The 16,228-nt window shown below is 53.1% G+C and overlaps 3 protein-coding genes across 3 annotated transcripts; 2 read left to right on the forward strand and 1 right to left on the reverse strand.

The window, feature by feature from the left end:
- Positions 1-6,360: 6,360 nt before the first annotated feature.
- Positions 6,361-7,232, forward strand: BBK36DRAFT_1110952 (DUF124-domain-containing protein; the record flags this gene model as incomplete). Its single annotated transcript, XM_024889646.1, has 3 exons — positions 6,361-6,547; positions 6,606-6,955; positions 7,011-7,232. The coding sequence occupies 3 exons, from the start codon at positions 6,361-6,363 to the stop codon at positions 7,230-7,232; spliced, it is 759 nt and encodes a 252-aa protein (XP_024753066.1).
- A 1,188-nt stretch (positions 7,233-8,420) lies between these two features.
- On the forward strand, positions 8,421-10,373 carry BBK36DRAFT_1138167 (hypothetical protein; the record flags this gene model as incomplete). The annotated part of the gene is made up of 2 exons (XM_024893222.1): positions 8,421-9,942; positions 9,997-10,373. 2 exons carry the CDS (start codon positions 8,421-8,423, stop codon positions 10,371-10,373), a joined length of 1,899 nt encoding a protein of 632 aa, XP_024753067.1.
- A 3,841-nt stretch (positions 10,374-14,214) lies between these two features.
- On the reverse strand, positions 14,215-15,756 carry BBK36DRAFT_1111686 (hypothetical protein; the record flags this gene model as incomplete). The annotated part of the gene is made up of 1 exon (XM_024889727.1): positions 14,215-15,756. One exon carries the CDS (start codon positions 15,754-15,756, stop codon positions 14,215-14,217), a length of 1,542 nt encoding a protein of 513 aa, XP_024753068.1.
- Positions 15,757-16,228: the final 472 nt, after the last annotated feature.

The raw sequence follows: 16,228 nt of genomic DNA on the forward strand, positions 1-16,228 counted from the left end.
CTGGAGCGCATCCGAGCTGGTTCAAAGAGACCCGCCAGCGTTGTGCCAGGCCCCCTACCTACGACACAGAGAGACGCCGAGAGCACGAGGCCAGGTCCAGGGCCAGGTAGAGGTACAGCCAGCCGTGGCAGGCCAGCCGCGTGCGAGTGAGCAAGGTGCACGTACAGTTGTGTACATGCACATGTTCGGACCGCGCTGAGTTAAGCATTCAGTTCTTGTTTCTTGTTTCGAACATGAGGTGCACGTCGGAGCGGGCTGAGCTGAGCATTCTTGTTCTTTTTTCGAACATGAGGTGTACATCGGAGCGGGCTGGCTCGGAGTTTGGCGTTTGCCTTCAATCTTGCCTTTCGTACCTACGAGAACACCCATTCGGAGCGCAGAAGGCTGTACAAGGCTGTAGTACTACATTCTGCGTTCAATGTGTGCATGTGAGGGCCAAGCTTCGCTTGTGTCTGAGCCGACCGTTGGGAGATTTACATCAACATCGGTACAGATACTCCAGACTGCGGAGCCAAGTGCCCGGGCTGGGTTAAACGAGGCACATGCAGGGCAGCAGTCTGGGTACGTCTGCTGTCAAAGGGGCCGAAACAAGGCGTCGGGGCCATGCAACGGTTGAGAGAGACCTCAAATGTCATCAAGTCATCTGCATGAGCACGATTTAGTAGCTAACGGCTGAGACATGCATATGATGTGCATCCAACACCGATCCAAACGACGGCCACTTGCTGTGCCAAAGGAACAGCTCAATCGATGAGAAATTGAAAGACACAGAGCGAGTGATGATACCTGATCCTCAACTGCTGGTACGGAGTATTCGTGTCCGCCCAATGTGTATTTCCTAGCGCTATTACCAGGCATGTCTGTTTCGGTCACACTTCCATTTTCCCTCTTCATCGCCTCGTTGCCGAGTGGGCGCCCTCTTCAATGTTTCCTCTCGTTACCATGTCCGGCCGTCACTTGATACATGTACTCTCTTCGGTCATTGATAATATTTGCATCATTCAGTCATGTCTCCTCCAGATAACTCCATGATATCATTCGACATGACCTGTGCTGCCTCCAATACTCCAAGCCCCATAGCCGCGTGTGCCCTTACAGCCTAGCACGGCTCCTGCAGTGCGTGCATTGCCTCAGATTCCGACAGTCCGGTACCAGGTATCAAGGCTTCTGCATCCTCTCGACCGGGGTCCAGGCCAAAGTGTCGAATCCATCCGCTACTACCAACTTCATCCACTCGCGATCCGTCTTTTTGCTTCTCTTCTTCTTTTTTTCCTCTGCGGCCGTCCCCACAGCCCGCTCTCGCCCGCGGTCGTAAAGGCCAGGATCAAGGCTGGAGCAAATCCCGGTGTGCAGGGCTGTCTTCACCTTGCTGTGACGCTGCCGACTGCTCACTAACACCTCCTGGCATTCACTCATCATTCAAAGAGTGCAAATCCCAGCAAACTGGCTCGGCGCCACTTCGAAACGGACAGGCGATTGGTCAAAGTACGAGGCCTTCCAGGGTCATCTCGGAACACGCTTCCCATCGCGGCTAACATCTCCAGCAACCTGGCCCATGATGCCTGTCTGTACAAGGAGGGCACAGGCTATTGAGCCAACAAAGTACATACGAGGATGGCGCTAATCTCAGTGACAGATACCTAATACAGGATCCCCTTGATCCCCCTGGCGGCATTGATGCTCATCAATGCTGGTCAAATGCCACGCTATCTGACTTGATGCCGAAGCGCGAGAAGCTCATCTCGTCCGTGCTGGTCCTATTTCGAGGATTACGTTTGCTAGGGGGGGCGCCCCCCAATTGAGCTTCAGATGCGAGCGTGCCAAGCAGCTATTGACCAAAAATGAGAGGGCATTGTCTTCATCAACGTGAGGAATACGGAGCTGATGCAGTACGGAGCACGCCGGATTAGCTACAACCGCCATCGACGGAAACATGCAACTGACAACAGGGTAAGAGGAGAACGATGTCGAGTTCATGTTGCCTACTTCGTACCTTACAAGTATGCACATGTAGTCATCACCGGCTACGGGGTCAATATACCGGGCAGCCATCATCTCCTGCTGTAACTCAATCGAGGGCCAAGTCTCTCCAATCCTATGCACAGGCTCCTGAATTTCATCCCCAAGGTTGCTCAAAGTTGTCCGAGATTAGGCGAGTCGACATTCGCCGGTAGTAAAGCTACGAGGACGAATCACGCATGCAAGGTTCTACAGCTATTACCTACAACTGCATGTGTGTATGCTTGCTATGCTCGAATACGATGGACAGGGCGACCATTGGGGGCCAGCATCCTCACCCTGGCTGCATCACACGTGTGATCAACCTGGCACTCCTGGCTCGAGTCTACTCTCGCTACTCCGTACTAACCTTGGCGTTACCGCCGCTGCGTTTCCTCTCCAGCCAATCTGTCCAGGTACGTATTACTATGACCGTACTCCTTGATATATCGGAGCTCGTTCCGTGGACCGAGCGCTTGGGTTCGGGGCGCGACGCGGGCCCTCTCCATGGCCGCAAGCTCATGCGGATTCCAAAGCAAAGCGCTCCCGACAATCCGGGCAACTGCTCCTACGATCCCTCGTCGATTGTCAAGATGACGGGGCAGGCAGAAACTCTGCACACTGTACGGAGTCGGGAGCAGTGGAAGTTTAGCGAAGGAGGCATCTCGTCACGATGTTACTGGCCACGAGGTCGTCGAGGGGTAATGTCAATCCAGAAGAGAATTAGAAAGGACGGGCAGCTTCGGCCGGACCCCACGCCAACTAATACAGCTTCGCCCTCGTGTAAAAGTGACATTGGCTGCAGTGTTACTCAACTGTACCACCTTTATACAGAACATCGGCATCGTACGATGCGTACCGGTCGTGTTACACCCCAAGACTCGCAACTGCCCCCCCGACGAGCGGTTGAGCTCCGAGCAGAACCATCTGGGATGAAGCAGTAGGTGCTGCCTTTTTGATAGCTCGACTCGTGGACTATACTGGTTCTCTCTCCAGCCCTGTCTTTGCCAGTGTTTAAGCTATGCTATTTACCGGGATTGATGCTAACACCTGCTCCCATCTGCTACAGATGCGTGAATGAGGCCGGCATTCATCATGGCGCATACCGGACCTGGACTGCTAATATTATAACCCCCTCCGTGAGCAGAAGCACCCAATTCATTCAGAATAGGAACAAAATGCCTTGCTGTACGAAGTAGGGTACATACTCGTTCATGATGCATGCTGCCCACCTGGAATACCACCACATTGGTGTATGCAGCCCCCCTCCCTTTTATTGTCAGGGAGCTTTCCGTGTCGGTCCGCCTTTCCGCTGCCAGGGCATCTCGGAGCCGATACAGTACGGCAGAGTGTCGTTTATGTATAGCACCTGGATCAGCCCTTGCAATGCTACCAGCGGGTTTGGCAAAGCGTGGATGCCGAAGCCCTGCGGCCAGCATCATGATCGCCTATGGCTGTCTTGTGCAAAACGATCCAGCTGTTCCGGCGAACGACACGCGGAGCAGGGAGTCCATGTGCCGTCATGCCATGCGGCCGAGTGAATATTGCATGGGCTTTCTGGTCGTGGTCCAGTAGGTAAAACTGTTATTCTGCAACCCATAATATGAAGTCGACGAACTTGATACAAGCAGGACGAGTCAGTCGCTAATTCTGGGGAAATGCAACCCACTTCGTTGGTTCCAACGTTTGCCAGACAGCTCGCTTCCAGCTATCGGGTTCGTCTCTCACCACTCCAGCTGCCCAGCCGCTCCCCTTTGTTCCGAGGTTTCGGTTCCCAGATGAACGCAGAAATTCCGGTCCTGGGGGACACATCTGATTCCTGGAGGCGGGCCCTTGCCGGGAAGAGAGGCTCCGCTCAAATTTGCAAATGTCCTCTTTCAGCCCCCATGTCGGACCAATTTATCCCACAAACCAGCGCGTCGTAGCCAAAAGGAGCGAAAGCTCGCTTCCGCTGCCCTGTCCTCATGAGTGGCACAGCACGCAAACACGGACCGATCGAAATCCTCTTCATGGCAGGAAGGGGATTTATATGGATTACGATACTACTACATACAACTGCATGTACAGTAAGCAAGCCTCCATGCAAACGACAGGCACTGGGGAGTCGTGGGCAAATTCCGTTCATGTTAGCCAAGGTCCCCCTTCGCACACGGATGAGGCAGTTTGAGCGGAGCAAGGATGCTGGAGAGAGGCGTGAGGCTTACAGCTAACGTTGTAAATGGGATAAATACAGATGTACCTGGACCAGTTTTCCGTCCCGTCTTTCTGGGACCCTTTCTTTCACATGGCATGTTTCTGCCGCGGTCATAGATAGTATGTGTCTGACAGCAGGTCGCCATGTTTAAGCCTGCGCTTGAAACGCCAGCGGGCGGGAACTCCCAGCCAGCAAGTTTACCAGGCATTGGCGAGAACTGCTTGGTAGGGGGAAATGCAAGCTGGGTACCACGTTTTCATTATCTACGTCGCGATCAACATGAAGCCATTATACAACTTCAGGATCTTCTACCCTACATATGATTGCACAGTTGAGAGTAGAGTAGAGTACTTGACTGCTGCTGATTCAGTAGAGTGAAATCGATCAATTATGTACATGTCATTGAAATCATGATCCCCATCGTTTGACTAGTTGCTCTCTCTGATCCAACACTCTCCAGGTTGCCAGTCCATGCATTTGAGTTCCGGTATGGAATGATGCAACATGTGGTAAGGGTAACTCGAATCCCCATACCTATATGTGATGAAAGTGGGGAGTCGACAGCCTTGTTCAGGCAGTCTTCTTTTCATCCATTTGCTCTCTTAGACTGAACCATGCTCCTATTACAGCTGCGACTCGCGTACATGTACATACTCTGTAGTCTGGCCTGAAAACATTCGTGGAGGTTTTCAGGGTAAGATCAATAGTACGGAGCATCAGGGCATCAATCCATGCACTTGCCAGTTGAGGCCAACATAGGTACGATAGGTCTACCTTATCTGGCCACAGAATCAGTGGGTGGACAAGTACCCAAAATGACGATCCTAGACTAGCTGTAGAGAGCCTGTTGCCCGTGACTGTCGGTGTGTTCTGTCCCCAGCTGGAGGTTGGACCAACGTCAACATTGAACGCAGCGGTTCATGCATCATGCAACCGGATTGGTGGCACCTCTGGTCCCTGTGAACCCTGTGAGCCCTGTGAGCCTCGTGGTGGAAGCGCTGACGAGAGCGCCTAACAAGCGCTGCCGGCCAATGGAGGCGCTGGAGCGGGGGCGCTGCAGGGCGATTCCAAACCGGCAGGGGTTCCGACCTTTGGCGAGGCGAGGCGATGCAGCGCGTAAAATCGTTGTAGATGTTGGAGGGACTGCGACTATGGTGGTATATATCTGCTCTTTGATACTCTCCAATGGGACAATCATCATCCATTGGTGTTGACTCTTCTAGATAGTGGCGTGGTGCACTCCTCCATATCATCGATATTGGCTCCTCCTCAGCTGAGCTACTACTAATCGATACCCCAGTCTTGCCCAGCAACTCCAACTTGTACGACTCGCAATTGAAGCGGGGCTCTTGGCCGTCTTACATTTGAGCGAGCTCGACCAGCTCCAACTGCTTCCTTTCGTCCTCTGCCTCTCTTCATCTTCGTTTCTTCCCCTTCACCCTCCTCCTCCTCCTACTATCCGATCATCGTCATTTCCCGGGTCCACCGCCGTCGTCATGTCCGGCCAGCAGCAGCACTTCTACCCGCGTATGTCCCCCCAGCATCCTCGGCTTCATCCAAATACTGACTCACGACATCATTACAGCTCCGCCTGGCGCTGGCGCGGGTCAAGGTCCGTCTGAGAAGCCATTGCGACAGGCTCTCCTCTCCTCTACTCTACTCTACAGTTGCAGCTCTGACCCGAGAAACCAACAGCGCCGCCTCCCCAGCAGCAGCAATACGCTCCTCCTCCCCAGCAGCAGTATCAGTCGCCGCCCCAGCATCAATATGCGCCTCCCCCGACCTCGCCCCCCGCGAACCAGACGCAGTTCTACCCTCCCCCTCAGGGCACTCCTGGACAGCCCAGCTACGCTCCGCCGCCCCAGCACTCGCCCTCTCCCCAGATCCAGCAGCCTACGCCGGGCCATTACCCGCCGCCGCCCAGTAGCCAGACGCCTCAACACCAGCATTCGTCATCACAGCAGTTGAACTTGGCCTTGCGCCCGGCGGCAACGCCCGACTCTGGCCACTACCAGCAGCAGGTACAATCGCCCCCGCCGCCTCAGCAGCAGCAGCAGCAGCATCAGCAGCAACCGATCCAACATCAACAACAGCAATCACAACAATTCTCTCCTCCGCCGTTCCCCCAACAGCAGCAGAATGCTCCGTACCCCCAGGAGAAGCCGCCGATGAATCTGAATAACCCGGCGAACCTGGTCGGTGGAGCCCCGCCGCCGGCGCACTTTGTGGGAGCTGTCGCCACGAGTGACGACGTTGGAACCTTCAATGGCGGAAGTTATCGCATCAGCCACCGGGACACCAACACCATCTTGACCGTTCAGCTGGCCATGGGCGCCCCATTGCATGCAAAGCCAGGTAAGTTGGAGAGCAAGGAAGAGTTGTCATGTGTCGTTTCAAAGCTAATGTACGGTAGGTGCCATGGTTGCCATGTCTCCAACAATCACCCTCAAGGGCAATGTCAAATTCAGCGTCAAGAAGATCATCGCAGGCGGAGAGCTCTCCAGTTCCACGTATACAGGACCAGGAGAGCTGATCCTCGCGCCCTCGGCCCTGGGAGACATTACGAGCATCAGACTGACCGGCCAGGAGCAGTGGTCCGTGGGTCATGACGCTTATCTGGCGTCCACTCAAGCTGTTGTCAAAGATTACAAGCGTCAGGGTCTAGGCAAGGCCATCTTCAGTGGCGAGGGCCTCTTTGTTTACAAAATCTCGGGAACTGGTCTGCTCTGGGTCTCGAGTTTTGGCGCCATCATCAGGAAAGACGTGAGTTGACGGTTCCCCCCTATTTCGGTGAAGACATACTGACACGGAGTCATAGCTTGCCGCAGGCGAAAAATACATCGTGGACAATGGCCACCTCGTGGCATGGAATACGAGCTACGTTTTGGAGCGTGTAGCTTCTGGCGGCCTCATCTCTGGTCTTTCTTCGGGAGAAGGCCTTGTCTGCAAGTTCACCGGTCCTGGCACCGTCTTCCTGCAGACGAGGAACCCGAGAGAGTTTGCCGTCTTCCTTGGCGGCATTGCTCCCCAGAACGCGTAAAGGGGAGCTGACTGAAAATCTGGCCAGAGAGTTGCTCTCACCTCTGGCACTTGCACGAAAATGGATGGCGATATATCTGCGCTTTGTCTTGCTTTTTGGACATACTTTTTGGACAAAAGATTGCCTGTCCTTGTTGTATCATCTCGTTCGGGATCTAGCACTTCTTGGAGTTTGAATTCAGCGATGAAAGACGTGTTAGCTTGTTTACCACACATGACTTGCCTATGTATGTCTAGACCGAATTGTCATGTATTATGATCTTACATTTCCCCATATATGAGGGGGCATATTTTCCTTTCCTTGGTAGTGACTGGTGAGTCGCGACCTTGGACAGATGCACCTGCTTTCGTGTTATCTCATATGCCAACCATGGGCAACCGGCTGAGGCCCTCGAGCATGGTAAATCTGAGGCAGGTATCATTGAGGATATTGACGCCCTGTTGCCATAGCAAGCAGCTCATGACATAACGTAGCCTGGAGCAAGTCTCTGAGTCCTCAGATTCTTCTTCTCTACCATCACTCAGCACGGGAAGCCCATCGCTGCATTCTCGCTCCCCCTTCACCAGCCGTTTCTTTTTGGCATTTGAGCGTGTTTGTTTCTTTTTCTTTTGTTCTTTTCAGTTAAAGATCCAGCGACTCCATTCGCGGAATTTTTTGGCCCCTGATATCGCCAGCTGTCTGCCAGTTGCCAGCTACTGTCAGACTCGAGCTCGACCCTACTTCTGCTCCGACATCGTCTGTTCTCTTCGCTTCGCTTCTTTTCTCCTCTCCTCTCTCTATCTGCCCTTGACGCGTGTGCTCTTGTTGACGCCGTTGTTGGGGCGGCATTTGGCGATCTTTTCTTGAGCGGACTTTTGTTTGTCGTGATTTGGCTTGTTTCGAGGTTATTGTATCAGAGAAGCGTTCTCGTGCGAAAGAGACAAAGGGGGAAAAGAGGCCGCAGAGGACCTACTCTCCGAGGCTTTGATCGTCCAGAGCATTCGCTTCCTACAGACACAGCTTCAGAGATTGCTCAACTATATCCACAACCACCTGTCTTTTGGTTTTCCCCTTCTGCAAACGGGTAAGTGGAAGCAAGTGAAGCTCGCTTCTTGTGGGATACAAATTGGGCTGACCTGACATTGAAGGTTGGAAATGTCGGCCCCTAGCACTGTCGGACGATATAAACGAACACAACCCTCTGCTGCCATGACCAAAGAGGCGGGATCAAAGAACGAAATCCGCAGCAAGCCTTTGGGCCCCTCTCATGACTACCAGCGGCTGAAGAAGCTGAGCACTCAGCAAGCTCTGGAGAACCCTGATTGGCGGACGCGCCCTTCTGAATCCAGTGGCTCGTCGGCTATGGACGACGAACAGAAGTTGCGCACCCTGATAGGTGCTGCGAAGCAATGGACTGGGCCAGATGCCTTTCCGAATACTCCATCAGCCGGTGTCAGATGTGAGAAGAGGCGCTCATACGGCCTTCAGCCAACCACTGACTCGCCACAAGATGGTACGACCGACAGCGAGCCGAGATACAACAGACGCAATGTCTTTTCCCTGTCTTCTGAGTTGGAACCCACGATTGTCAAGGCCATGGACGAGGAAAAGCCTGTCCAGTACGAGGTGCTGAAGCAGATCTGCCTCTCATCCTCGCGTGAGCACCCCCTGAGCCTCTTCGAAGTTGTCCCTCTCGGCACGGTCCCTGGCTTCTTGTCGCCGTCTGTCGTCGAGATTCGACCCCTGAAGGAAAACGTGGCGCCAAGGAAGATCTGCGATGCTCAAGATGAGCACATGGCAGCGGAACTCATGGCCGCCCGGCCCTCGCCCAGCAAGGTTCGAGTCCTTCCAAAGCCGCCAGTGCACAAAGAAGAAGGACAGAGGAAATATACCACCCCGGACAGGCTGCGCCAACCAAACAAGGCCCTTGAGCAACCGGAAACCTCTGCTACACGAAACAACAGGAGCGACACTCGTTCCAGTGACCGGCTGTCTCCTGGCCAGACGGCACGTTTGGTGACTGATGGGCAGCCTGTAGCAGCGGCTGAGGCCGAGCGAGACGAGGCCTTCCAACGATTTCTCAGGAGACTGGTCCAAAAGAGCAAGAGCTTGCAGATTGAAAGACACCCGCAACGACATGTCGGCTATGGAGAAGACTCAAAGGAAGACGGGAGAGAGGGTTCGGCAGACACCTGCGTGCTACGCGGCCGGGCCAAAGGGGCCGATGGACGAAAGGAGGCTCCCTCGAAGTTTTTCATGAACCACCAGACACGAAGCTCCGAGCCTTCTCCCAAAGAAAGGCACAAAAGTCGTCCTACTGAGGATCCTGCCAAGTTGAAGGACTTGAACCCCAAGGCACGAGAGTTTCTCTCGTTTGTCAACCAAGGCCCCAACTCGAACAATGGCAACGCGTTGCTCTATCATCCGCTTCCACCCCTTCCAGTTGACGCAGCGAAACCTGTCGCCGACAACAGTGGACAGACCGATGCTGTGTCTCTCCCCAGCCTCGGTCTACCTAACATTTCTCCTCCTCCAGGACTCGGACTGCCCAACATTGCCCCCTCTATGGGGCTTGGGCTACTCACTGGCCCTACTTCCCAGCCGCAACAGCCACTGCCGTATGGGTTTATGCCGCCCGCTGCCCCTAACACGGCGTCAGACCCCATGGCCTTCAATAGCTCGATGGCAGGAAGACTGGTACCGCTTCCGATGAGCGCGGACCCCTCAGGAGGTCAGTTTCAAGCGCCTGCCATGTCAATGCCTCAGCTACCTCCGCTCCTCCCAGCAATGTTGAGACCGCAGGCGGTGATGCAAAACATGATGGGAAATACTAGCACATGGGGCTTTCCGCCGGCGCCCACGACGAATGTTACGTACCCTTGGATGGGTGGTTCTGTCAACCCATGCTTCAACATGCCTCCGTACCTGATGCCGGCCACGACGGATGCCCACCATCCACCGCAGCCGGTGCCCAAGCCTCGACGTCCTGATCCTGGAGATCAACAGGCATACGAGGCGTGGATCGAGTGGCGCAAGGCAAACGAGCCGGGCTATGCCCTGGAGTGTCGTCTAAGACAGCAGCGGCGAGCTCAGCGGAGCATGACGGACAGGGGAGAGACCAAGCCCCCGATGCAAAAGAGCGAAGCCTCTGCCTCATCGTGAGGCGTACGGCATCGGGCGTAGTGGTGATGGCCTCGGATACGAAGCTTGGCCCGACGCTCTTGGTGGCGTTTAGGGAGCAGTACCCGTGTGGAGATGTGGTCAGGGAGCCAACACCCTTTCCCCTAGCCCACTAATTTGCATCGAAAGGTTTGGCTTTTGTTTCTATGCTTTTTTGTTTCCATTTTCTTTATACTTTACACTGTTCGGCCACATCATGCAGATCGTCGGAATCAGCCGCAATGGAGTGGATATGGTTGTTTGAACATGTCTTTCAATTGCTCGTTTGGGGAAATCAGGTGGCGGCCGACTCCAGGATTATCCCTGATGGAACGAGTGGCCTGGCTGTTGTCTGGCTGTGGCCTGGTGGTAACTGGCAGGATTACGAGCTGCGAAGTAATGGGCTGAGTTGTAAGGACTGGATTGTCAGAGGTCTTTGGAACAACTGTGTATGAATAGCTACGTTATACTACGTTACATGCGGCTTCAAGATTGGAGGCTACGAGGCTTGGGAGCTTGGAGGGGAGATTCTACGAGGAGATTGGACCAGGGGCTGTGGACACTGGGGTGACGGAGCGTCTCGTGTAGCACAGCAGTTGATCAGATTGTGAGATTAGCTAGGGTTCAAAGTATACCATATGCATGGTTATCTATACTCTCCTGTCTACTCCTGGTGCCATCTGCCGCTCGTACAATATATGATGGAGGGACGCACCAGGAGAGGGCTGTCAAGCATGATGCTCATCCTAATTGCACGCTCCAGATATTTGGAATGAGGGGGTGAGACCATCAAGTGGGACTGGGTGGCTCAGGAGTCTCGGAAGGAGACAAGAAGGGCCTTGATGGGGAGGAAGAATGAGGATGAAGGTGGAATTGGTGCCTCTCCAGTCTGTGGAGAGTGGCGCATGGTACTACCAACTTTTAGAAAAGAAGGTGAGGAGGAAACAGTACTACCAGCATCAGAAGAAGGAGGTTTTCAGAGGAAGAAAAAGGGGGAAGACTTTACCTGCGTCTGTCTGAGACATTACGAGCATGACGGCATGAAAAAGGGGGGGCTGAGGAGCTTGGTATACGGAAAGCTGATTTCCTTGCTACCTAACTAACTTACATTCAAATGCTTTCGAGTCACTTCAAGTACTAGGGCATGGATAATCATAGGTTGTTTGGAATACCAAAGGGGGAGAGCTAATTATGTCCTTGATGAGAGTAGGGGGGGCTTGTGTGGCCTAATTTGGTGACATTTGTTTAGTTTGTGCGACGGCGAGGCGGTTTTGGTGTTGAATGCTTTTTCCGGTCTTCTCCTTTTCCCCCTTTTGTGTAATTGTATCTGGTACATTGATAGGGAAGGTATATATAACTTGCAATGAATGTGATGCGTGTTTCTTTAGGGGAAGGAGGGAGAGGTTTACTCGGTTTTGGGAATTTAATTTGTGTTTGAGGTTGGCTATTGTGTTGATCATATTTTCCAAATTTATATGCGTGTGAATCGAGAATATACGTGTATGTGGTGGGTTGGTTTTTGGCTACACTGCCTCTCGTGAAGTATTCGGCTTGTAGGTAGCTACCTATGCTTAGAGTAATGGCGATGATTTTTCGCTGCCAATTTGTTTGTTTTTGTCTGCCATTGTTCTTAATTTTCGCTCAGTGAGCCAATCTAGACATTTCTTGCTTTTTATCGTCCTCCTTTTCAATTCTCCTTCTTAATGCTGCTACTACATGCATAAAGCACTACATGCATTCCCTTGAGGAAAAAGATATAAAACGCCCTCCGCCTCCTGACCAGATGTGTGTTTTTTTTATACTTAGTCAGATACATCTCATTTGCGTTGCCTGTTCAATCAGTGGCTTGCTTGCTTGCCTTGCTTTTTGCCTTCCGGAATTCAATTCTTTTGCCTAATGTAACTTCAATATACACAAAATACAGGACGACCCCGAGCGAACCACCATTCGCACGCACCCTGTGTGACACAAAGGGGGGGCGTGTACTTTAAGATCCCCGTTTCTTTAATTTACTGGGTAGAAGGCGGTGCATATTTGGGCTTTTGCAGCTGGGTGCCAAAGTCAAGGCTCTCTCTCTCTCCGTCTGAGCTGCCCATCACGAACTTGGGAGTTTTTTCCTGTCCAATGGTTTTGAATTTCCGTTGGAGCAGAGCCGCAAAAGCAAGATGCAGGCTGGGAAATTGGGAAAGGTTTGACCGAAGAGGGTTCAATGCCGCACGTCTTTTTCGCATAACTCAACTTTTCCCCGGGATTTTCTTTTTCCATTGTACTTCTGCGCTTATAAGCTGGCGCACTGAATCAATGCAAGTTCTCTGATGATGCATATGGAAAGCAAAAGTCCCCTTTCTGTACAAACTGGACAGCAGAACCCCCTCACAATGTTTTCTAAAGAGTCAATTTCAACGTCAATTCTTTGTGCCCAAATGCCGACACCAAAGAATGACCCATTGTCTCCCCCCTATCCACCACTAATCGAATCCAAATCCAGACAAAAAAACCCTTCCTTCATAAGCTTTGCAAATGCCCTTCAGATAGAACAACCCAGAAAGCCCCAGAAACATCCAACCAACAATCTTAGAAATTACTCACCCCCATAACGGGCAAATATCTGTCTCGGAGAAAGAAAAGCCAAGTCCCGGTCAAATCAATCCCGCCACATCCCACCATTTCCCCGTAACACAAAAACACTTCAACCCCCATCCCATTCAAATCACATAGAGTACCGCTTACTTACTTACTTACTTACTACTATGCACCAAGACATACACACAGAGACACAGGACCATAACAAAGTGAACACAAATCAGACGTCATACGGACCCAGAAAATCCTCCCCTAGGGCTGACAAGGCAGATAACAACGAGATTCGCCCCCCCTCCTCCTCCTCTCCCCCTTTCTTATCCACCAACCCCCTCTCCCCCGGACTTTTTCTCTCCCGTCTCCCAAGTACCCAAAAGTCCTACGCACCTGGAACAAAACCAACGCAAGTCCTACTATCACATTACAGTGCCGATGGCTACCTTACCTTGTATCGGCAGCGTACACATTCAAACCAACTCATTGGCTCTTGAATCACCACTTCAGTAGCATTATACAAGGCTGTCCCACTTCCAAGCCATGATCAAATGAAGAAGATATAAGGTAAAATGGGGCACCAAATAGGTCTTCGTTCCCTCCTTATGCCTTGCATCAGGCCCCCACGAGGGGCCAGTCAAACATCGAATCTAGCGGTTGTCCCCAAAATTTGAGGCTCTGCCTCCTCTCCACCCCCATTCCCCGCCCCCTCCAGGAGAAACAAAATGCCTTTCCCGGCAAAGGAATCAACGGGAACCCAGGGCCAGCAGGACGAAGACCTTGTTTCAGGTCTGCGAACCATGGGGGCCGAGTCTCGCAAGGCTACGATACGATATGTAGTTGGGCGCCATTCTACGCGTTTCATAGTGGACGATCAACTCGATACAGAGACAAAATCCGTGCTTCAATTCTATGGTGGTCCAGTCCCCCCTATCCAGTCTATCCCAGTTTTTGAAAGAGTTTCAGAGGCTTCGTGGGAGCACATTGTATAAATTGTAGAAGAAAATAAAGAAAAAGGTGGCGAGACAAATACAAAGAAACAAACAAAAAAAATATAGTAAACAGAAAATGATCTAGTAAACAAGGGCATCATGCCGAAACTCTGTAGCCCGTACCAACAAAGTGTATACCAATATTCTCCCAAGTGAATTCAACCCACCAAAACCAAAGAACAGAGTCAAGGAGAAGGGTAGTTGAACATTTTCGAATATCAGTTTTTTATCCCAGAAGACACAAGGAGAAAGAGAAGGAAAACAAAGGAGAAGCAGTATCACTCCTCGTCATCGGGAGTGGCCATTCTATACTCCGTGTCGCCCTTCAGGGGGTCGCAGAGCTCCCAGCCCGCCTCCGTCTTCTTGACGATGCGAATATCGGAGCGCTGCGCCCACTCGGTCAGGACGGTGTCATGGGGGCCTCCAAACTCGACCGGAGGCTCTCTGCCGGCAGCTGCGTTGTCAAAGTGTTGCTGGGCAACGTGCTCCATCCGCTCATCCCAGGCGTTTGCGCCGGTAAAGGCCTTGTCGCACGACTGCACGGGGCAAGGCATCCAGGTCGGGAGCCTGCACCGGATGCGCAGGGCATCCTCCTGCATCTTCTTGACCATGCAGTCGGATCGCGCGTCCGCCCCCTTGTAGTCCGTCGTGCCCTGGCCAGTGACTGTGGCGTGCATCCGTCGGATGTGCTGCGTGTACAGATCCTTGCGGTTGAAGATGTTGCCGTACAGAGGCAGGCCCGCGTATCGCTGGTACGACGACTGTCGCTCTTCGGCGCACTTGCCCTCGGTGCAGACCCAGTATTTCAGGCCGAGGTGCTTTGTGCTGACGTGCCGCTTCCACTCGTTCTTTGCATCGAACCTAGCGGTGCAGCCGGCGTAGTGGAAGACGCATATGTAGGGTCGGGGGTGCTCAAGGTTCGTGTGCTCGTCGAGCGTCGTTCGGCTTTGGAAGTTCTTCTTGCACTTGTGGCAAAATCGCTTGTTGGTGATGTGAGTCTTGCGCCTCTTCTCGCCTTGTGACGAACCCTCGTCGTCAGGAGAGGCTCGCTTGCAGGAGACGGGCTCAAAATCGCACCGGGAGCTGCGAGGACGCCTCCTCGCGGCCTTAGCGGCGGAAAGCTTTTCGTCCACACTCGGTGGCAGGCTCTCTTCTTTGATGTGCCTGGCTGAGCTGACGTAGGGAAGAGTGGTCTGGAAGGAACCCATGTGACCACCGTGTGCGTTGCCGGCGGGCATCAGGGGGCTACCATTGGGAGCGGAGCCGAACACGTATGAGCCATTGACTGTGACCATGTCCACGCCGCCGTAGTATGATGAGTCTGGGTAGAAGCTGGTGTCTGACTGCTCCACGTTGGAGTCGTAGGAGTAGTCAGAGTCGTATGAGTTTCCGAGCGACAGATGCGCGTCCGGCGGCGTGGCAGGGTCCACAATCTCATAGTTGGCATCGCTGCCAATAGACGGACTTTCAATCAAGCTGAAGGCCGGCGAGGGCTGGAAGGAGAAGGGCGAGTCGTTTCGTCCGACTGCTGGCTGGTAGAGGCCCGCGGCGCCGGGCGCAAGACTGGGGTCGAGGCAGGCTTCGCTGGACGGCTGCTGAAAGTAGGACATGTCCTGAACTCCCCAGAGCTGCTGGCCGCCGTCTGCCGACTCTCGTAGCATCGGGTCGATTGGCTGATAGAGATGGTCTCCTCCCATGGGTGCGTGGGTTAGGGAGGCGGGCACTTCGTAGTCGTAGACAAGCCGTCCACCGTTCACAACGGTCGGCGTGGAGTAAGGGGGGAGAGACGAGGCAGCGGAGGTGCAGTTTTGCGCAGCCATTCTGATAAACAAAGTTTGTATCTGATTTTCTTTTCCCTTGATTTCGAAACAGGGCATTCGAAAGCGGCGAAATTACACTTTCGAGACAGCAAGGGTCGGTATGAGTATGCCGGCTCTCAGCTCAGGGTGCAAGGGGTAGAGTGGTGGTTGACGAAGCAAGGGGTGCCATATAAGAGCAAAACAGGCGATTGGTGGTCGTCGTCGTGTATACGCAGTAGAGTTATGAGAGATGTAACACGGCGTTTGATTTGCGAATGGGGAAAAATCGCTGGAGACAAAGACGACGAAGAGGGGTGGAGAGAACGTGAGAGAGGCAGGTCAAGATAGACTTGGAAAGACGCAAGCAAGTTGACTAGGGAAGACTTGAGAGCAAGCGAATTGTCGTCAGGAGAAAGATGAAGAGATGGTCCAGGGCTCCAAGAAGGATGGGGAGCTCCAGGCTTGTTATATGGATCGGGCTGGGAGTCTGGGA

Source organism: Trichoderma citrinoviride (assembly GCF_003025115.1).
Source record: "Trichoderma citrinoviride strain TUCIM 6016 unplaced genomic scaffold BBK36scaffold_2, whole genome shotgun sequence".
NCBI classification, from domain to species: Eukaryota; Fungi; Ascomycota; class Sordariomycetes; order Hypocreales; family Hypocreaceae; genus Trichoderma; species Trichoderma citrinoviride.